At 42.1% G+C, this 23,652-nt stretch overlaps 2 protein-coding genes across 4 annotated transcripts in view; one reads left to right on the forward strand and one right to left on the reverse strand.

Annotated features, from left to right (window-relative positions):
• Positions 1-23,652, reverse strand: part of NMT1 (N-myristoyltransferase 1) — a 214,610-nt gene that overhangs the window by 115,791 nt on the left and 75,167 nt on the right. The gene's annotated exons all lie outside the window — the stretch shown is intronic.
• DCAKD (dephospho-CoA kinase domain containing) overlaps positions 1-23,652 on the forward strand; it is a 202,880-nt gene that overhangs the window by 71,059 nt on the left and 108,169 nt on the right. For all 3 annotated transcript variants that reach the window (XM_053699868.1, XM_053699860.1, XM_053699854.1), the window contains exon 3: positions 469-672. In XM_053699868.1, the coding sequence (XP_053555843.1) occupies positions 469-672 (204 nt within the window). The remainder of the gene's footprint in view (positions 1-468; positions 673-23,652) is intronic.

Here is a 23,652-nt window from a genome sequence, read left to right on the forward strand (position 1 = left end):
CTGTTATATATATCTCCGTTCATCCTATAGAGTGGTCCCACACGCTCTATACGTATGTCTAATGCTCATGCACGAAGTCCCTTTCCAATGTGAATCGTCGTGTCACAGTCTACCGCGCAAAAATGGAGCACGCTCCAAACACAATGCTGACGGAAAAAAAAGTGAGCATGTTCAGACTAAGATGTGGGCGGGTGACGTAGTTCGACGGCCGCCTAACGGCCAGAATTTCTATTGGATAGATAGAAAACGTGACCTAGGCAGAAAAAAATGACTAAATAACGGGCTGATTTTGGAGATAGAAAAAAAATGTAATTATTGCGGCCATAACTCTGTAAATAGAAAAATAGGGAAAAATGATGAATGAAACTGATATTATTTTTGGGTAAACAATATAACTGTGGATCGCAAACATGGTAAGTTAACTTTCACTTTAAGACTTACACGTCTGTTCGTGTTTGATTTTCTTAGTGGTTAAACCTGGGACATCGGCACATGACCAGATTGTACAACTCTTTGGAGTGGAGGTTCTGCTGGAGAGTGGAGAGCTGGACCGGGAGAAGTTGGGTGCCATTATCTTCTCTGACCCAGAAAAGAGACGGCTGCTAAATTCAATCACCCATCCTCCAATCCGCAGAGCCATGCTTAAGCAGACAATCTGGTACTTCCTTGTGGGTGAGTTACACTTAGAATCTAGAGCTACATAAAATTGTACGGATATTCTACAACTTATGCTTTCTTAACCTCCATTATACAATAACTTTTTTATGTCCTATTTTTTTGATCAATTCTTCCTTGTAATTCATTTTACTATACCTCCTCATTTTTGTCCATATAATTCTCTAAATGACTCCCCTTTTATTTTGTGTAATCTTACTCTTGATAAAACTCATACCTATGCTGTTAGTCCTTTCTTGTGAGTCCCTTTACCTTTTCATACATGTGATGTGAGACAGAATCAGTGAAGAATTAGACAGGGATGTCCATGATTCAGATAATTCTTCCAAATGATCTCCATTTATGTATTTCTCCAACATTGGTGTGTCCGGTCCACGGCGTCATCCATAACTTGTGGGAATATTCTCTTCCCCAACAGGAAATGGCAAAGAGCACAGCAAAAGCTGTCCATATAGTCCCTCCTAGGCTCCGCCCACCCCAGTCATTCTCTTTGCCGCTGAACAAGCAGCATCTCCACGGAGATGGTGAAGAGTATGTGGTGTTTAGTTGTAGTTTTTTATTCTACTATCAAGAGTTTGTTATTTTAAAATAGGGCTGATATGTACTATTTACTCTGAAACAGAAAAAGATGAAGAGTTCTGTTTGTGAGAGGAATATGATTTTAGCAGCAGTAACTAAAATCGTTTGCTGTTTCCACATAGGACTGTTGAGATGAGATAACTTCAGTTGGGGGAAACAGTTGGCATACTTTTCTGCTTAAGGTATGACTAGCCATATTTCTAACAAGACTGTGTAATGCTGGAAGGCTGTCATTTCCCCTCATGGGGACCGGTAAGCCATTTTCTTAGTCTCAAACAGAATAAAGGGCTTAATATGGGCTATAAAACTGGTAGACACTTTTATGGGCTAGATCGATTGCTTTATTTGGGCATTTTATACAGCTTGATGTTGAAATTCACACTTTATAAACTTTGGGGAACGTTTTTTTACGTCAGGCACTGGTTTAGACACCTTCCCAGTCAGGAAGGGCCTTCTCTGTAGTAGGCAGGGCCTCATTTTCGCGCCATTACTGCGCAGTTACTTTTGAGAGCAGCACATGCAGCTGCATGTGTGTGGGTCTGAAAGTAATTGAAAAGGTTCCTAGAAGGCTTCATTTGGTATCGTATACCCCCCTGGGTTTGGTAAAGTCGCAGCAAAGGCTGTAGCTGGGACTGTAGAGGGGTTAAAACTGTAACCGGCTACGGTTTCCTCATTTTAAGGGTTAAAGGTCTGAAATTTGGGGTGCAATGCTTTGAATGCTTTAAGACACTGTGGTGAAAATTTGGTTAAATTTGAACAATTCCTTCATAGTTTTTCACATATTCAGTAATAAAGTGTGCCCTGTTTAAAATTTAAAGAGACAGTAACGGTTTTGTTTTAAAACGGTTTTTGTACTTTATTGACAAGTTTAAGCCTGTTTAACATGCCTGTGCCTTCAGATAAACTATGTTCTGTATGTATGGAAGCCAATGTGTCTCCCCCTTCAAAATTGTGTGATAATTGTGCCATAGCGTCCAAACAAAGTAAGGACAGTACTGCCACAGATAGTAAAGTTGCCCAAGATGATTCATCAGATGAAGGGAGTAGACATAGTTCTACATCATCTCCTTCTGTGTCTACACCAGTTTTGCCCACGCAGGAGACCCCTAGTACTTCTAGCGTGCCAATGCTTGTTACTATGCAACAGTTGACGGCAGTAATGGATAACTCCATAGCAAATATTTTATCCAAAATGCCTGCATTTCAGAGAAAGCGCGATTGCTCTGTTTTAAACACTGTAGAGCAGGAGGGCGCTGATGATAATTGCTCTGTCATACCCTCACACCAATCTGAAGTTGCCATGAGGGAGGTTTTGTCAGATGGGGAAATTTCTGATTCAGGTAGAATTTCTCAACAGGCAGAACCTGATGTTGTGACATTTAAATTTAAATTAGAGCATCTCCGCGCACTGCTTAAGGAGGTGCTATCTACTCTGGATGATTGTTACAACCTGGTCATTCCAGAAAAATTGTGCAAGATGGACAAGTTCCTAGAGGTTCCGGTGCACCCCGACGCTTTTCCTATACCCAAGCGGGTGGCGGACATAGTGAATAAGGAGTGGGAGAAGCCCGGCATACCTTTTGTCCCCCCTCCTATATTTAAGAAATTATTTCCTATGGTCGACCCCAGAAAGGACTTAAGGCAGACAGTCCCTAAGGTCGAGGGGGCAGTTTCTACACTAGCCAAGCGCACTACTATTCCTATTGAGGATAATTGTGCTTTCAAAGATCCTATGGATAAAAAATTGGAGGGTTTGCTTAAAAAGATTTTTGTACAGCAAGGTTACCTCCTGCAACCTATTTCGTGCATTATTCCTGTCACTACAGCAGCGTGGTTCTGGTTCGAGGAACTAGAAAAGTCGCTTAGTAGAGAGACTCCGTATGAGGAGGTTATGGACAGAATTCACGCACTCAAGTTAGCTAATTCCTTTATTTTAGATGCCGCTTTGCAGTTAGCTAGATTAGCGGCGAAAAATTCAGGGTTTGCAATTGTGGCGCGCAGAGCGCTCTGGCTAAAGTCTTGGTCAGCGGATGTATCTTCCAAGACAAAATTGCTTAATATCCCTTTCAAGGGTAAAACCCTTTTTGGGCCAGAATTGAAAGAGATTATCTCAGACATCACTGGGGGTAAGGGCCACGCCCTCCCACAAGATAGGCCTTTCAAGGCCAAGAATAAGTCTAATTTTCGTTCCTTTCACAATTTCAGGAACGGACCGGCCTCCAACTCTGCAGCCTCTAGACAAGAGGGTAATGCTTCACAAACCAAACCAGCTTGGAAACCGATGCAAGGCTGGAACAAGGGTAAGCAGGCCAAGAAGCCTGCTGCTGCTACCAAGACAGCATGAAGGAGTAGCCCCCGATCCGGGACCGGATCTAGTAGGGGGCAGACTCTCTCTCATCGCTCAGGCTTGGGCAAGAGATGTTCAGGATCCCTGGGCACTAGAAATAGTTTCTCAGGGTTATCTTCTGGAATTCAAGGAACTACCCCCAAGGGGAAGGTTCCACATGTCTCACTTATCTTCAAACCAAATAAAGAGACAGGCATTCTTACATTGTGTAGAAGACCTGTTAAAAATGGGAGTGATACACCCAGTTCCAACCGTGGAACAAGGAATGGGGTTTTACTCAAATCTGTTTGTAGTTCCCAAAAAAGAGGGAACTTTCAGACCAATTCTGGATTTAAAGATCCTAAACAAATTTCTCAGAGTGCCATCGTTCAAAATGGAAACTATTCGAACGATTTTACCTACAATCCAGGAGGGTCAATTGATGACTACCGTGGATCTAAAGGATGCGTATCTACATATTCCTATCCACAAAGATCATCATCAGTTCCTAAGGTTCGCCTTTCTGGACAAACATTACCAGTTTGTGGCTCTCCCATTTGGGCTAGCCACTGCTCCAAGGATTTTCACAAAGGTACTCGGGTCCCTTTTAGCGTTTCTAAGACCAAGGGGCATTGCAGTGGCACCTTACTTGGACGACATTCTGATACAAGCGTCGTCTCTTTCAAAGGCAAAGGCTCACACAGACATCGTTCTGGCCTTTCTCAGATCTCACGGATGGAAAGTGAACATAGAAAAAAGTTCCCTGTCTCCGTCGACAAGAGTTCCTTTCTTGGGGACAATAATAGATTCTTTAGAAATGAAGATTTCTCCAACATAGGTGTGTCCGGTCCACGGCGTCATCCTTACTTGTGGGATATTCTCTTCCCCAACAGGAAATGGCAAAGAGCCCAGCAAAGCTGGTCACATGATCCCTCCTAGGCTCCGCCTACCCCAGTCATTCTCTTTGCCGTTGTACAGGCAACATCTCCACGGAGATGGCTTAGAGTTTTTTAGTGTTTAACTGTAGTTTTTCATTATTCAATCAAGAGTTTGTTATTTTCAAATAGTGCTGGTACGTACTATTTACTCAGAAACAGAAAAGAGATGAAGAATTCTGTTTGTATGAGGAAAATGATTTTAGCAACCGTAACTAAAATCCATGGCTGTTCCACACAGGACTGTTGAGAGCATTAACTTCAGTTGGGGGAACAGTTTGCAGTCCTTTGCTGCTTGAGGTATGACACATTCTAACAAGACGATGTAATGCTGGAAGCTGTCATTTTCCCTATGGGATCCGGTAAGCCATGTTTATTACGATTGTAAATAAGGGCTTCACAAGGGCTTATTTAGACTGTAGACATTTTTTGGGCTAAATCGATTGATATTAACACTTATTTAGCCTTGAGGAATCATTTATTCTGGGTATTTTGATATAATTATATCGGCAGGCACTGTTTTAGACACCTTATTCTTTAGGGGCTTTCCCAAAGCATAGGCAGAGTCTCATTTTCGCGCCGGTGTTGCGCACTTGTTTTTGAGAGGCATGGCATGCAGTCGCATGTGAGAGGAGCTCTGATACTGATAAAAGACTTCTGAAGGCATCATTTGGTATCGTATTCCCCTTGGGTTTGGTTGGGTCTCAGCAAAGCAGATACCAGGGACTGTAAAGGGGTTAAAGCTTAAAACGGCTCCGGTTCCGTTATTTTAAGGGTTAAAGCTTCCAAAATTGGTGTGCAATATTTTCAAGGCTTTAAGACACTGTGGTGAAAGTTTGGTGAATTTTGAACAATTCCTTCATGTTTTTTCGCAATTGCAGTAATAAAGTGTGTTCAGTTTAAAATTTAAAGTGACAGTAACGGTTTTATTTCAAAACGTTTTTTGTACTTTCTTATCAAGTTTATGCCTGTTTAACATGTCTGAACTACCAGATAGACTGTGTTCTGAATGTGGGGAAGCCAGAATTCCTATTCATTTAAATAAATGTGATTTATGTGATAATGACAATGATGCCCAAGATGATTCCTCAAGTGAGGGGAGTAAGCATGGTACTGCATCATTCCCTCCTTCGTCTACACGAGTCTTGCCCACTCAGGAGGCCCCTAGTACATCTAGCGCGCCAATACTCCTTACTATGCAACAATTAACGGCTGTAATGGATAATTCTGTCAAAAACATTTTAGCCAAAATGAACCCTTGTCAGCGTAAGCGTGGATGCTCTGTTTTAGTTACTGAAGAGCATGACGACGCTGATATTAATATCTCTGAAGGGCCCCTAACCCAATCTGAGGGAGCCAGGGAGGTTTTGTCTGAGGGAGAAATTACTGATTTAGGGAACATTTCTCAGCAGGCTGAATCTGATGTGATTACTTTTAAATTTAAATTGGAACATCTCCGCATTTTGCTTAAGGAGGTATTATCCACTCTGGATGATTGTGAAAATTTGGTCATCCCAGAGAAACTATGTAAAATGGACAAGTTCCTAGAGGTGCCGGGGCTCCCAGAAGCTTTTCCTATACCCAAGCGGGTGGCGGACATTGTTAATAAAGAATGGGAAAGGCCCGGTATTCCTTTCGTCCCTCCCCCCATATTTAAAAAATTGTTTCCTATGGTCGACCCCAGAAAGGACTTATGGCAGTCAGTCCCCAAGGTCGAGGGAGCGGTTTCTACTTTAAACAAACGCACCACTATTCCCATAGAGGATAGTTGTGCTTTCAAAGATCCTATGGATAAAAAATTAGAAGGTTTGCTTAAAAAGATGTTTGTTCAGCAGGGTTACCTTCTACAACCCATTTCATGCATTGTCCCTGTCACTACAGCCGCATATTTCTGGTTTGATGAACTGATTAAGGTGCTCGATAGTGACTCTCCTCCTTATGAGGAGATTATGGACAGAGTCAATGCTCTCAAATTGGCTAATTCTTTCACTCTAGACGCCTCTTTGCAATTGGCTAAGTTAGCGGCTAAGAATTCTGGGTTTGCTATTGTGGCGCGCAGAGCGCTTTGGTTGAAATCTTGGTCGGCTGATGCGTCTTCCAAGAACAAGCTACTAAACATTCCTTTCAAGGGGAAAACGCTGTTTGGTCCTGACTTGAAAGAGATTATCTCTGATATCACTGGGGGTAAGGGCCATGCCCTTCCTCAGGATCGGCCTTTCAAGGCAAAAAATAGACCTAATTTTCGTCCCTTTCGTAAAAACGGACCAGCCCAAGGTGCTACGTCCTCTAAGCAAGAGGGTAATACTTCTCAGGCCAAGCCAGCTTGGAGACCAATGCAAGGCTGGAACAAGGGAAAGCAGGCAAAGAAACCTGCCACTGCTACCAAGACAGCATGAAATATCGGCCCCCGATCCGGGACCGGATCTGGTGGGGGGCAGACTCTCTCTCTTCGCTCAGGCTTGGGCAAGAGATGTTCTGGATCCTTGGGCGCTAGAAATAGTCTCCCAGGGTTATCTTCTGGAATTCAAGGGACTTCCCCCAAGGGGAAGGTTCCACAGGTCTCAGTTGTCTTCAGACCACATAAAAAGACAGGCGTTCTTACATTGTGTAGAAGACCTGTTAAAAATGGGAGTGATTCATCCTGTTCCATTGAGAGAACAAGGGATGGGGTTCTACTCCAATCTGTTCATAGTTCCCAAAAAAGAGGGAACATTCAGACCAATCCTAGATCTCAAGATCTTAAACAAATTTCTCAAGGTCCCATCTTTCAAGATGGAAACCATTCGAACTATCCTTCCTTCCATCCAGGAAGGTCAATTCATGACCACGGTGGATTTAAAGGATGCGTATCTACATATTCCTATCCACAAGGAACATCATCGGTTCCTAAGGTTTGCATTCCTGGACAAACATTACCAGTTCGTGGCGCTTCCTTTCGGATTAGCCACTGCTCCAAGGATTTTCACAAAGGTACTAGGGTCCCTTCTAGCTGTGCTAAGACCAAGGGGCATTGCAGTAGTACCTTACCTGGACGACATTCTGATTCAAGCGTCGTCCCTCCCTCGAGCAAAGGCTCACACGGACATCGTCCTGGCCTTTCTCAGATCGCACGGCTGGAAAGTGAACGTGGAAAAGAGTTCTCTATCCCCGTCAACATGGGTTCCCTTCTTGGGAACAATTATAGACTCCTCAGAAATGAGGATTTTTCTAACAGAGGCCAGAAAGACAAAGCTTCTGGACTCTTGTCGAATACTTCATTCCGTTCCTCTTCCTTCCGTAGCTCAGTGCATGGAAGTGATCGGGTTGATGGTAGCGGCAATGGACATAGTTCCTTTTGCGCGCATTCATCTAAGACCATTACAACTGTGCATGCTCAGTCAGTGGAATGGGGACTATACAGACTTGTCTCCAAAGATACAAGTAAATCAGAGGACCAGAGACTCACTCCGTTGGTGGCTGTCCCTGGACAACCTGTCACGAGGGATGACATTCCACAGACCAGAGTGGGTCATTGTCACGACCGACGCCAGTCTGATGGGCTGGGGCGCGGTCTGGGGATCCCTGAAAGCTCAGGGTCTTTGGTCTCGGGAAGAATCTCTTCTACCGATAAATATTCTGGAACTGAGAGCGATATTCAATGCTCTCAAGGCTTGGCCTCAGCTAGCGAGGACCAAGTTCATACGGTTTCAATCAGACAACATGACGACTGTTGCGTACATCAACCATCAGGGGGGAACAAGGAGTTCCCTAGCGATGGAAGAAGTGACCAAGATTATTCTATGGGCGGAGTCTCACTCCTGCCACCTGTCTGCTATCCACATCCCGGGAGTGGAAAATTGGGAAGCGGATTTTCTGAGTCGTCAGACATTGCATCCGGGGGAGTGGGAACTCCATCCGGAAATCTTTGCCCAAGTCACTCAACTTTGGGGCATTCCAGACATGGATCTGATGGCCTCTCGTCAGAACTTCAAAGTTCCTTGCTACGGGTCCAGATCCAGGGATCCCAAGGCGGCTCTAGTGGATGCACTAGTAGCACCTTGGACCTTCAAACTAGCTTATGTGTTCCCGCCGTTTCCTCTCATCCCCAGGCTGGTAGCCAGGATCAATCAGGAGAGGGCGTCGGTGATCTTGATAGCTCCTGCGTGGCCACGCAGGACTTGGTATGCAGATCTGGTGAATATGTCATCGGCTCCACCTTGGAAGCTACCTTTGAGACGAGACCTTCTTGTTCAGGGTCCGTTCGAACATCCGAATCTGGTTTCACTCCAGCTGACTGCTTGGAGATTGAACGCTTGATTTTATCGAAGCGAGGTTTCTCAGATTCTGTTATCGATACTCTTGTTCAGGCCAGAAAGCCTGTAACTAGAAAGATTTACCACAAAATTTGGAAAAAATATATCTGTTGGTGTGAATCTAAAGGATTCCCTTGGGACAAGGTTAAGATTCCTAGGATTCTATCCTTCCTTCAAGAAGGATTGGAAAAAGGATTATCGGCAAGTTCCCTGAAGGGACAGATTTCTGCCTTGTCGGTGTTACTTCACAAAAAACTGGCAGCTGTGCCAGATGTTCAAGCCTTTGTTCAGGCTCTGGTTAGAATCAAGCCTGTTTACAAACCTTTGACTCCTCCTTGGAGTCTCAATCTAGTTCTTTCAGTTCTTCAGGGGGTTCCGTTTGAACCCTTACATTCCGTTGATATTAAGTTATTATCTTGGAAAGTTTTGTTTTTAGTTGCAATTTCTTCTGCTAGAAGAGTTTCAGAATTATCTGCTCTGCAGTGTTCTCCTCCTTATCTGGTGTTCCATGCAGATAAGGTGGTTTTACGTACTAAACCTGGTTTTCTTCCAAAAGTTGTTTCTAACAAAAACATTAACCAGGAGATTATCGTACCTTCTCTGTGTCCGAAACCAGTTTCAAAGAAGGAACGCTTGTTGCACAATTTGGATGTTGTTCGCGCTCTAAAATTCTATTTAGATGCTACAAAGGATTTTAGACAAACATCTTCCCTGTTTGTTGTTTATTCAGGTAAAAGGAGAGGTCAAAAAGCAACTTCTACCTCTCTCTCTTTTTGGATTAAAAGCATCATCAGATTGGCTTACGAGACTGCCGGACGGCAGCCTCCCGAAAGAATCACGGCTCATTCCACTAGGGCTGTGGCTTCCACATGGGCCTTCAAGAACGAGGCTTCTGTTGATCAGATATGTAGGGCAGCGACTTGGTCTTCACTGCACACTTTTACCAAATTTTACAAGTTTGATACTTTTGCTTCTTCTGAGGCTATTTTTGGGAGAAAGGTTTTGCAAGCCGTGGTGCCTTCCATTTAGGTGACCTGATTTGCTCCCTCCCTTCATCCGTGTCCTAAAGCTTTGGTATTGGTTCCCACAAGTAAGGATGACGCCGTGGACCGGACACACCTATGTTGGAGAAAACAGAATTTATGTTTACCTGATAAATTTCTTTCTCCAACGGTGTGTCCGGTCCACGGCCCGCCCTGGTTTTTTAATCAGGTCTGATAATTTATTTTCTTTAACTACAGTCACCACGGTACCATATGGTTTCTCCTATGCTATTATTCCTCCTTAACGTCGGTCGAATGACTGGGGTAGGCGGAGCCTAGGAGGGATCATGTGACCAGCTTTGCTGGGCTCTTTGCCATTTCCTGTTGGGGAAGAGAATATCCCACAAGTAAGGATGACGCCGTGGACCGGACACACCGTTGGAGAAAGAAATTTATCAGGTAAACATAAATTCTGTTTTTCCTGACAGATGTCAGAAAGTCAAAACTTCTAAACGCTTGTCAAGTTCTTCACTCTGTTCCACGACCTTCCATAGCTCAGTGCATGGAAGTAGTAGGGTTGATGGTTGCAGCAATGGACATAGTTCCTTTTGCGCGAATTCATCTAAGACCATTACAACTGTGCATGCTGAAACAGTGGAATGGGGACTATACAGACTTGTCTCCAGTGATTCAAGTAGATCAAAAGACCAGAGACTCACTCCGTTGGTGGCTAACCCAGGATCACCTGTCCCAGGGAATGAGCTTCCGCAGACCAGAGTGGGTCATCGTCACGACCGACGCCAGTCTAGTGGGCTGGGGCGCGGTCTGGGACTCCCTGAAAGCTCAGGGGCTATGGTCTCGGGAAGAGTCTCTTCTCCCGATAAACATTCTGGAACTGAGAGCGATATTCAATACTCTCAGGGCTTGGCCTCAACTAGCAAAGGCCAGATTCATAAGATTCCAATCAGACAACATAACGACTGTTGCTTACATCAACCATCAGGGGGGAACAAGGAGTTCCCTGGCGATGAGAGAAGTGACCAAAATCATAAAATGGGCTGAGGATCACTCCTGCCACCTATCTGCGATCCACATCCCAGGAGTGGAAAACTGGGAGGCGGATTATCTGAGTCGTCAGACATTCCATCCGGGGGAGTGGGAACTCCACCCGGAGATATTTGCCCAGTTGACTCAATTATGGGGCATTCCAGACATGGATCTGATGGCGTCTCGTCAGAACTTCAAGGTTCCTTGCTACGGGTCCAGATCCAGGGATCCCAAGGCGACTCTAGTGGATGCATTAGTAGCGCCTTGGACCTTCAACCTAGCTTATGTGTTTCCACCGTTTCCTCTCATTCCCAGGCTGGTAGCCAGGATCAAGCAGGAGAGGGCCTCGGTGATCTTGATAGCTCCTGCATGGTCACGCAGGACTTGGTATGCAGACCTGGTGAATATGTCATCGGCTCCACCATGGAAGCTACCTTTGAGACAGGATCTTCTAGTACAAGGTCCATTCGAACATCCAAATCTAGTTTCCCTCCAGCTGACGGCTTGGAAATTGAACGCTTGATTTTATCTAAGCGTGGGTTTTCGGATTCTGTAATAGATACTCTGGTACAAGCCAGAAAACCTGTAACTAGAAAAATTTACCATAAAATATGGAAAAGATATATCTGTTGGTGTGAATCCAAGGGATTTTCATGGAGTAAGATCAAAATTCCTAGGATCCTTTCCTTTCTTCAAGAAGGTTTGGATAAGGGATTATCAGCAAGTTCTCTAAAGGGACAGATTTCTGCTTTATCTGTCTTGTTACACAAACGACTGGCAGCTGTGCCTGATGTTCAAGCTTTTGTTCAGGCTTTGGTCAGGATCAAGCCTGTTTACAGACCTTTGACTCCTCCCTGGAGTCTGAATTTAGTTATTTCAGTTCTCCAAGGGGTTCCGTTTGAACCTCTACATTCCATAGATATCAAGATGTTATCTTGGAAAGTTCTGTTTTTGGTTGCTATTTCTTCTGCTAGAAGAGTTTCTGAGTTATCTGTTTTGCAGTGTAATCCGCCCTATCTGGTGTTCCATTCAGATAAGGTTGTTTTGCGTACTAAACCTGGTTTCCTTCCAAAGGTTGTTTCCAACAAGAATATTAACCAGGAAATAGTTGTGCCTTCTTTGTGTCCGAATCCAGTTTCAAAGAAGGAACGTTTGTTACACAATTTAGATGTAGTTCGTGCTTTAAAGTTCTATTTAGAAGCAACAAAGGATTTCAGACAAATGTCTTCTCTGTTTGTCGTTTATTCTGGCAAGAGGAGAGGTCAAAAAGCTACTGCTACCTCTCTTTCCTTTTGGCTGAAAAGCATCATCCGATTGGCTTACGAGACTGCCGGACGGCAGCCTCCTGAACGCATCACAGCTCACTCTACTAGGGCTGTGGCTTCCACTTGGGCCTTCAAGAATGAGGCTTCTGTTGATCAGATATGTAAGGCAGCGACTTGGTCTTCCCTGCACACTTTTGCCAAATTCTACAAATTTGATACTTTTGCTTCTTCGGAGGCTATTTTTGGGAGAAAGGTTTTGCAAGCCGTGGTGCCTTCTGTTTAGGTAACCTGATTGGCTCCCTCCCTTCATCCGTGTCCTAAAGCTTTGGTATTGGTTCCCACAAGTTATGGATGACGCCGTGGACCGGACACACCAATGTTGGAGAAAACAGAATTTATGCTTACCTGATAAATTACTTTCTCCAACGGTGTGTCCGGTCCACGGCCCGCCCTGGTTTTTTAATCACGTTTGATGAATTTCTTTCTTTAACTACAGTCACCATGGCACCTTATAGTTTCTCCTGTTTTTTCTCCTGTCCGTCGGTCGAATGACTGTGGTGGGCGGAGCCTAGGAGGGACTATATGGACAGCTTTTGCTGTGCTCTTTGCCATTTCCTGTTGGGGAAGAGAATATTCCCACAAGTTATGGATGACGCCGTGGACCGGACACACCGTTGGAGAAAGTAATTTATCAGGTAAGCATAAATTCTGTTTTTTTATGTTTTGTCAATGTTTTTTAGCTAAAGTGGTTATCTCAGGGTGTATTATTGTAAAGAGGGATGTAGATAAAATACGCACCATTTCTTTTCTTTTTTTTTCATTAAAGGGACAGTCTGCACCAGAATTGTTATTGTTTAAAAAGATGTATAATTCCTTTATTACCCATTCCCTAGTTTTGCATAACCAACACTGTTATATTAATACACTTTTTACCTCGGAGATTACCTTGTATCTAAGCCTCTGCAGACTGCCCCCTTATTTCAGTTCTTTTGATAGACTTGTAACTACCAATCAACAAGTGCTACCCAGGTGCTGTACCAAGAATGGGTCAGCTACTAAGTTTACATTCCTGCTTTTTTAAAATAAAGATACCAAGAGAACGAATAAAAATTGATAGTAGAAGTGAATTCAAAAGTTGGTTAAAGGGACAGTCAACACCAGGATTTTTGTTGTTTAAAAAGAAAGATAATACCTTTATTACCCATTCTTCAGTTTTGCATAACCAACACAGTTTTATAAATACAATTTTTACCTCTGTGATTACCTTGTATCTAAGCCTCTGCAAACAGCCCCCTTATTTCAGTGCTTTTGACAGACTTGCTTTTTAGCCAAACAGTGCTGACTCCAAGGTAGCTTCATGTGCATGAGCTCAATGTTATCTATTTGAAGCACATGAACTAATGACCTCTAGTGGTCAAAATGCATTCAGATTAGAGACAGTCTTCAAGGTCTAAGAAATTAGCATATGAACCTCCTAGAATTAGCTTTCAACTAAGAATACCAAGAGAACAAAGCAAAATTGGTGATAAAAGTAAATTGGAAAATTGTTTAAAATTACATTCCCTATTTAAATTATGAAAGTTTTTCTTGGACTTGACTGTCCCTTTAAATTAGATGCTCTATCTGAATCATTAAATAAAAAAAAAATGTTTTTTATATCCCTGTAAGTGGATGAAAACATATAAAACATATTTATGCAATATTCATTTTTAATAAAGGTTTTAACGATATATTTACTGTAAATATTTCATATTGCAATGTTCTGCACATAGCAGAATAGTATATTTAAATAGATTTTCCTATATATATCTATATATATTATTATGTATATATATAGATATAAATATATATTGTACCAAAATACCATCAGAAATAAATATAGAAATATTTATTTATGAATAAATTGAACATATTCTTCTATGAGAAGAACATTGAAATATTCATATTTTCATGTCAGGTTAGCGCACTTTTTTTTTCTTCATTGACTTATGTGGGGGAATATGTGAATACGCAGGCAATATTCTAAGTTTGGCATTTTGCGCTCATCGGTTAGTGTGCAACAAAAACAGTTTACTTTTAACTCATAATACGAGCGTAACCGGATGAGCGCAAAAAAAAAAAATCTTACTTCTAGCACGGTTAACACTCGAGTGGGAGCATTAATTAGCGCTCTACTTGTAATCTGGCCCATAGTGTATAATTGGGAAAAACATATTTTGTGGGTCATTTATAAAGATAGCAAGATAATGAAGAAAAATTTACTTTTAACTCATAATACGAGCGTAACCGGATGAGCGCAAAAAAAAATAATCTTACTTCTAGCACGGTTAACACTCGAGTGGGAGCATTAATTAGCGCTCTACTTGTAATCTGGCCCATAGTGTATAATTGGGAAAAACATATTTTGTGGGTCATTTATAAAGATAGCAAGATAATGAAGAAAAATTTATATTAGGAATAAATCAGAAAGTTGCTTAAAATTGCACACTCTATCTGAATCATGAAAGAAAAATTTGGGTTCAGTGTCCCTTTAATTCCGCTTAGTGCAAAGTGAAACCGCATGCTTGCGGTAGCCGTGGTAGCATTAACTCCTTTACTGGTGCACGTGAAGATAGTGCCTCACTTGTAATCTAGCCCTATATCTCCTAATACATCTCCCTGTATTCTTTAAAACCTTTTCCGTTCCTCATATTGACGTTTCTGTAACTCCTATTATTCCATTGCCTTCTATAAGTTCTATAGCTTTGTGCTAAGATGCACAGGGCTTCATCCCTCCCCAAAAAGAATGTGCTGATTGTCCATAGGAAAGTATGTAAAGACTGCTTGTTTGTCAGTAGTCCTATATATATATTCTATGACTTATAAGTACAAATTTACTCTTTACTGGAAGCTCAGTTTCCAAACTACCTTGACAAAGAACATACTACAAAGTGACAATAATGGTGACAAATGTCATTCAATCTTTAGGGACTATGCAAAACTATCATCTAGCGGTCTGTTTGGAGATTGATAAGATCCAGAGTCTGCAAAACTGGGCCTGGAATACCAGCCCTTATCCCGGGAGATCCCTGAGCCTGGTGCAGCGGCCATAAATAATACAGTGTGTAAGCCCATAGAGATAACATCAGGGATGAGAAGAATAGTGTATTGGTAGGGAGGGGTTGTGTGAGAGAGAAGAGACCTTTCAAATGTAGATATGAATAAATGACGAGAGATAGCAGTACAGCCTTTCTCTAAATGGTCTGTAGGTTGGCATCATCTGTATGTTAGACGGCAGCCACAGATGTTCTGGAGGTGCAGAAATCTGTTCTTCCCTTTTAATCATATTGAAGCGGACATTCCATCCTTTCTCCAAAACCCATAAAAGTCTTATGTGTAAAACTGAAAATGAAACTGTAGTCCATGGCTATATTCAGCCGCTCACAATTTCATGAACTACTTGCAAGTGTCCAGTCAGCTGAGACTAATGCTATATGTACTTGCATTAGATTTACTTTAGTCAAAGAACTTTCATTTAGACAGAGATTGGCAGCTTGGTCTCTGGCATACACAAGGTTAAAGGGACATGAAACCCCAATTTATTCTTTCATGATTCAGGTAGAATTAAACAACTTTCTAATTTACTTCTATTATCTAATTTGCTTCATTCCTTTGATATCCTTTGCTGAAAAGCATATCTAGATAGGCTCAGTAGCTGCTGATTGGTCGCTGCACATAGATGTCTCATGTGATTGGCTCACCCATGTGCATTGATATTTCTTTAACAAATGTTATCTAAAGAATGAAGCACATTAGATAATAGAAATACATTGGAATGTTGTTTAAAATTCTATTGGGACATAAAAGTGCAAAAAGGTAATTTCTTTCCTAAGATATGGTCAGTCCATGGCTTGAGTAATTACTGTTGGGAATATCATTTCTGGCCAGCAGGAGTAGGCAAAGAGCACCACAGTTAAACTGCTAAGTATCACTCCCTTACCCACAACCTCCAGTCATTCACTTTGACTTTCTGCATGGAGGAGGTGAAGTTTAGGTGTCTGAAGAAAATTTTTGATTTCATCTACAAGCAAGTTTTGGGGTATAGCCGTATTCCACATCATTCCTTGCAGTCGGGTATTGGTGGCTTTAACCCCTTAATGACCAGACCATTTTTCAATTTTCTTACCCTTAAGGAAAAGGGCTATTATTACATTTCTGCAGTGTTTGTGTTTAGCTGTAATTTTCCTCTTACTCATTTACTATACCCACACATATTATATTCCGTTTTGCTCGCCATTAAATGGACTTTCTAACGATACCATTATTTTCATTATATCTTATAATTTACTATAAATTTTTTTTTATAATATATGAGGGAAAAATGGAAAAAACACACTTTTTCTAACTTTGACCCCCAAAATCTGTTACACATCTACGACCACCAAAAAACACCCATGCTAAATAGTTTCTAAATTTTGTCCTGAGTTTAGAAATACCCAATGTTTACATGCTCTTTGCTTTTTTTGCAAGTTATAGGGCAATAAATACAAGTAGCACTTTGCTATTTCCAAACCACTTTTTTTCAAAATTAGCGCTAGTTACATTGGAACACTGATATCTGTCAGGAATCCCTGAATATCCCTTGACATGTATATATATTTTTTTAGAAGACAACCCAAAGTATTGATCTAGGCCCATTTTGGTATATTTCATTCCACCATTTCACCGCCAAATGCGATCAAATAAAAAAAAAACGTTCACTTTTTCACAAATTTTGTCACAAACTTTAGGTTTCTCACTGAAATGATTTACAAACAGCTTGTGCAATTATGGCACAAATGGTTGTAAATGCTTCTCTGGGATCCTCTTTGTTCAGAAATAGCAGACATATATGGCTTTGGCGTCGCTTTTTGCCGATTAGAAGGCCGTTAAATGCTGCTGCGCACCACACTTGTATTATGCCCAGCAGTGAAGGAGTTAATTAGGTAGCTTGTAGAGAGCTTGCAGGGTTAATTTTAGCTTTAGTGTAGTGATCAGCCTCCCACCTGACACATCCCACCCCATGATCTCTCCCAAACAGCTCTCTTCCCTCCCCCACCCCACAATTGTCCCCGCCATCTTAAATACTGGCATAAAGTCTGCCAGTACTAAAATAAAAGGTGTTTATTTTTTTTATTTTTTTTTTTTAAATATTTATTCAGCTGTGTTGGACCCCTGCCTTAGCCCCCAACCTCCCTGATCCCCCCCAAAAAGCTCTCTAACCCTCCCCCTACCTATTTGCCTCCATCTTGGGTACCCAGTTTTCCCCCCAAAACAAAGTTTTTTTTTTACACCAATAGCTTTTTCTGTAGTGTAGCTGCCCCCCCCCTCAATACCCCCATCCCCCTCCCAGATCCTTTTAAATTTAATATTTATATTGGTGTTCCCCCCCCCCCCTCCCTCTCAATTCATGGATCACCCGCCTTGCACATTGCACTTGCAGGAATCGGATGCCGGGTAGTGATGGACCACCCACCCGCCTTCCTGCCAAGCTCCCACCCACCAACGAACGGCACCATCGCTACCGGTGCAGAGAGGGCCACTCTTTTAAAAAGAAAGGGTAAAATGTTTTTATTAGGCTTTATTTTCTGACACATATTTACTTATACAAGTTTAAACTAAACTCAGCACCTTATTCATTTCCCCTTTGCTTTAAAATAAAATGATGCAACAATTTAAACTGTCAGGTTTGAAAAAACGGTTATTTCTGGTACTCAGTGTACCAGGAAGTAGTGCCCCTCTTTGTCGCAGCAGTAATTTGAGCTCGGCAGTTGCGGTCACATGACCGGCTTTACTTCATAACGTTTCTGAGGAAAAAGTTGTTTTTCTCCATTTCTAGGTGATCCGGTCTTAATTGGTAGCGGTTAGGCACCTCAGTAATTGAGGTGTGGGGTGAAGAAGTTTATTTGATGTTTATTAAATGTTTTTTCTTAACTTTTCTCACATAATTTTAGCTGGGGATCGATCCTAATTTGGGATAGAATTTAAAGTGTATTTTTTCCTTGGCTTATTTTAATTGAATATTAAAATGTTTGAAACATTTCTGTACAAGTTTATTTACTGTTTCACAACATGTCTGATAAGGAGCAAGAGCCTGCTCTCATGAATTCATTCTTATTATGTTTAGATGCACAAATTGCAGCTCCTATGCAATTTTGTTCTTCATGTGCCTTGAAAACCTTGCAAAATAAAGGTAACATTTTTGAGCCTAATGTCTCTCAGGATGATGCTGTTAAATAATAGCTCAGCTTTCTCCTGCTACGTCCCAAGCCTCAATGGCATCACATGCAATGCCCTGCGGTTCCTCTATAACTCCTAGTGGAGTTTATTTAAAAGCAGAAATTGCTGCCCAGGTATCTTCAGCAGTATCTGTGGCATTAGCTGCCATTCCCAGATTACAGGGAAAATGCAAGAGGAAATCTAGAAATTCAGAAAGTAAGGTGCCTGTCATCAACTCTGCTTCCCAAGTTGCCCTTTTACATAAGTCTGATGAGGAAGATACATTGGGACTTTCTGAGGGTGAAATCTCAGTTTCAGACAGTATAATTCCTTCTTCTGGGACTGAGGTGGTATCCTTCAGATTTAAGCTTGAACACCTTCGTGTATTGTTAAAGGAGGTTTTAGCTACTTTAGATGACTCTGATACCCCTGTAAACTTAATAGTTTCTTTTGATGAACCTTCCACATTCAGAGGTTTTTCCTGTGCCAGACCGTGCTAGGGAGATTATCTCACAGGAATGGGAGAAACCAGGGGTGTCTTTTTCCCCGTCTCCCATTTTTAAGAAAATGTTTCCTGTCGATGACTCCATTAAAGACCCTTGGTATACTGTACCCAAAGTTGAAGGGGCCATTTCCACTCTGGCTATTGAGGATAGCTGCTCTTTTAAGGATCTGATGGACAAGAAGCTGGAGGCTTATTTGAAAAAGATTGATGTTCATCAAGGTCTCCAATGGCAACCTGTGGTGTGTATTGCTACCGTGACTAGTGCGGCATCTTATTGGTTTTAATGCCTTGTCTGATTCTTTTCAAGTAGAGACTTCCTTGGATGAAATTCAAGACAGGATTAAAGCTCTTAAGTTGGCCAATTCCTTTATTGCAGATTCCATTTTACAGGTTGTTAGACTAGGAGCTAAAACTTCTAGTTTCGCTGTCCTAGCCCGCAGGGCGTTATGGTTGAAATCCTGGTCCGCAGACGTTTCCTCTAAAGTCAAGATTTTGGCAATTACTTACAAGGACAAAACTGAATGAAGACTCCTTTAAATGACGTCATCCAAGATGGCGTCCCTTCAATTCCGATTGGCTGATAGAATTCTATCAGCCAATCGGAATTAAGGTAGAAAAAATCCTATTGGCTGATGCAATCAGCCAATAGGATTTAAGTTCAATCCTATTGGCTGATCCAATCAGCCAATAGGATTGAGCTGGCATTCTATTGGCTGTTCCAATCAGACAATATTCTATTTATTGGATCAACCAATAGGATTTTTCCTACCTTAATTCCGATTGGCTGATAGAATTCTATCAGCCAATCGGAATTGAAGGGACGCCATCTTGGATGACATCATTTAAAGGAACCATCATTCAGTGTTAGCCATAGGATGAAGAGGATGCTCTATGTCGGATGACTTGAAGATGGACCCGCTCCACGCCGGATGGATGCAGATAGAAGATGCCGTCTGGATGAAGACTTCTGCCTGTCTGGAGGACCACTTCGCCCGGCTTGGATGAAGACTTCTCCCCGCTTCGTTGAGGACTTCGTCCCGGTTGGATGAAGACTTCGTCCCGGTTGGATGAAGACTTCTTCCGGTAAGGTGATCTTCAAGTGGTTAGTGTTAGTTTTTTTAAGGGGGTATTGGGTGGGTTTTAGAGTAGGGTTGGTTGTTTCGGTGGTGGGTTTTAATGTTGGGGGGGATTTGTAATTTGTTTTACAGGTAAAAGAGCTGATTACTTTGGGGCAATGCCCCGCAAAAGGCCCTTTTAAGAGCTATTTGTAATTTAGTGTAGGGTAGGGCTTTTTTATTTTGTTAGGGGGATTAGATTAGGTGTAATTAGTTTAAAAATCTTGTAATTTGTTTATTATTTTCTGTAATTTAGTGGAGGGGGTTTTTGTACTTTAGCTAATTTTATTTAGTTGTATTTAATTGTATTTAATTTAGGGAATTAATTTAATGATAGTGAAGCGTTAGGTGTAATTGTAACTTAGGTTAGGTTTTATTTTACAGGTACTTTTGTATTTATTTTAGCTAGGTAGCTAGTAAATAGTTAATAACTATTTAATAACTATTCTACCTAGTTAAAATAAATACAAACTTGCCTGTAAAATAAAAATAAACCCTAAGCTAGATACAATGTAACTATTAGTTATATTGTAGCTAGCTTAGGGTTTATTTTATAGGTGAGTATTTAGTTTTAAATAGGAATAATTTAGTTAATGATAGGAATATTTATTTCGATTTCTTTTAATTATATTTAAGTTAGGGGGTGTTAGGTTTAGGGTTAGACTTAGGTTTAGGGGTTAATATCTTTAATATATTGGCAGCGACGTTGGGGGCGGCAGATTAGGGGTTAATAAATGTAGGTAGGTGGCGGCGATGTTAGGGCCGGCAGATTAGGGGTTAATATTTAACTAATGTTTGTGAGGCGGGAGTGGTTTAGGGGTTAATTTTAGTGTAGTGTTAGGTGTAATTGTAACTTAGGTTAGGAATAGGAATGATAGGAATATTTATTTTGATTTCTTTTAATTATATTTAAGTTAGGGGGTGTTAGGTTTAAGGTTAGACTTAGGTTTAGGGGTTAATAACTTTAATATAGTGGCTTTGACGTTGGGGGCGGCAGATTAGGGGTTAATAAATGTAGGTAGGTGGCGGCGATGTTAGGGCCAGCAGATTAGGGGTTAATAATATTTAACTAAGGTTTGCGAGGCGGGAGTGCGGCGGTTTAAGTGTTAATATGTTTAATATAGTGGCGGCGACATTGGGGACGGCAGATTAGGGGTTAATAAGTGTAGGTAGGTGGCGGCGACATTGCGGGCGGCAGAGTAGGGGTTAATAAATATAATGTAGGTGTCGGCTATGTTGGGGGCAGCAGATCAGGGGTTCATAAGTATAATGTAGGTGGCGGCGGTGTCCGGAGCGGCAGATTAGGGGTTAATAATTTATAATGTAGGTGTCGGGGGCGGCAGATTAGGGGTTAATAAGTGTAAGATTAGGGGTGTTTAGACTCGGGGTTCATGTTAGGGTGTTAGGTGTAGACATAAAATGTATTTCCCCATAGGAATCAATAGGGCTGCGTTTTTTGCAGGTGTTAGACTTTTTTTTCAGCCTGCTCTCCCCGTTGATTCCTATGGGGAAATTGTGCACAACCACGTTACACCAGCTCACCACTAACGTAAGCCGCTGGTATTGGAGTGCGGTAATGAGCAAAATTTTGCTCAACGCTCACTTCTTGTCTGGTTTGTAAAAACCCGTAATACCAGCGCTGTCTGTAAGTGAGCGGTGAGCATAAACTGCTCGTTAGCACCGCACAGCCTCTAACGCAAAACTCGTAATCTAGGTGCTTGTTTGGACCCAATTTGGCAGAAATTATCTCTGATATTACGGGTGGAAAAGGTATTTTCTACCTCAAGATAAGAAGAATAGGCCTAAAGGAGGTCAGAGTAATTTTTGTTCCTTTTGTAATTTCAGGGGAAAGCCTTCCCCTTCTTCTTCCAAGCAGGAACAATCCAAGTCTTCATGGAAACCCAATCAGTCTTGTAACAAGGGGGAACAATCAAAGAAACCTGCAGCTTATTTCAAATCTGCATGAAGGGTTTGCCCCCGATCCGGGATCGGATCCGGGATCGGATCAGGTGGGGGGCAGATTTTCTCAGTTCTCTCAAGCCTGGATATGAGATGTCCCAGATCCCTGGACTGTGGACATAGTATCCCAGGGTTACAAATTGGAATTCAAGACTTTTACTCCCAGAGGCAGATTCCATCTCTCAAGATTATCTGCAGACCGGATAAAGAGAGAGGATTTTTTGAAATGTATACAACATCTTTCCTCCCTGGGAGTGATAGTTCCAGTGGAACTTTCAGTCCCATTGTAGACTTGAAGTGTCTAAACAAGTTTCTCAAAGTTCCATCCTACAAGATGGAGACTCTAGACTCTATTCTTCCTTTAGTACAAGAGGGTCAGTTCATGACAACCATAGACCTAAAGGATGCATATCTTCATGTTCCTATTCACAGGGATCATCACAGATTCCTGAGATTTGCCTTTCTGGACAGACATTTCCAGTTTGTGGCCCTTCCATTTGGTCTAGCCACGGCTCCCAAAAATTTTTCAAAGGTTCTGGGGGCTCTTTTGGGAGTGATCCGTTCTCATGGAATTGCTGTGGCACCCTACCTGGACGACATATTGGTTCAGGCCCCATCTTTTCAACAAGCAAAATCTCACACAGAGATATTGTTGTCTATCCTTTGTTCCTACGAATGGAATGTGAATCTGGAAAGAGCTCTCTTTCCCCTGCTACAAGAGTAGGGTTCTTAGGGACCATAATAGATTCTCTATTGATGAAGATTTTTCTGACAGAAGTCAGGAAAAACAAAATAATTTCCTCTTGCCTCTTTCTTCAGGCTACTTCTTATCCTTCAGTGGCTCAATGTATGGAGGTAATCGGTCTGATGGTGGCTTCCATGGACATCATTCCTTTTGCTCAATTCCATTTGATAGCTCTCCAGTTGTGCATGCTCAGACAATGGAATGGCGACCATGCGGATCTATCTCAGAGAATCGAGTTAGATCAGTCATCAAGGGACTCTCTCCCGTGGTGGATTTCTCAGGAATATCTGTCTCAGGGCACATGCTTTCGGAGACCTTCCTGGGTGATCGTGACCACAGACGCCAGCCTGCTGGGCTGGAGAGCAGTCTGGAACTTGTTAAAAGCTCAAGGCCTTTGGACTCGGGAGGAGTCTGCTCTTCCCATCAACATCTTGGAGTTGAGGGTGATTTACAATGCTCTATTGGCTTGGTCTCAGTTGCCCTCAGCCCAGTTTATCAGGTTCCAGTCAGAAAACATAACCTCTGTGGCTTACATCAATTACAAGGGAGGAACTCAGAGTTCCTTAGCCATGAAGGAGGTTACTTGGATTCTTCAGTGGGCAGAGACCCACAATTACTGTCTATCTGCCATCCACATTCCAGGAGTAGACAACTGGGAAGCGGATTTTCTGAGCAGACAGACTTTTCATCCCGGGGAGTGGGAACTCCATCCGGAGGTGTTTTCCAGCTTAATTACTCAAATGGGGGGTGCCGGAGTTAGATCTGATGGCGTCCCGTCAGAACGCCAAGCTTCTAAGGTACGGTTCAAGGTCAAGAGATCCGCAGGCCATTCTGATAGATGCCCTGGCGGTTCCTTGGGTTTTCAGGTTGGCATACCTGTTTCCTCCGTTTGCTCTTTTTCCAAGAGTGATTGCTCTTATCATACAGGAGAGGGCTTCGGTGCTTCTAATAGCCCCTGCATGGCCTTGCAGATGCTGGTTTGCAGACCT

The sequence above is a fragment of the Bombina bombina genome, chromosome 1, assembly GCF_027579735.1.
Source record: "Bombina bombina isolate aBomBom1 chromosome 1, aBomBom1.pri, whole genome shotgun sequence".
Taxonomy (NCBI): Eukaryota; Metazoa; Chordata; class Amphibia; order Anura; family Bombinatoridae; genus Bombina; species Bombina bombina.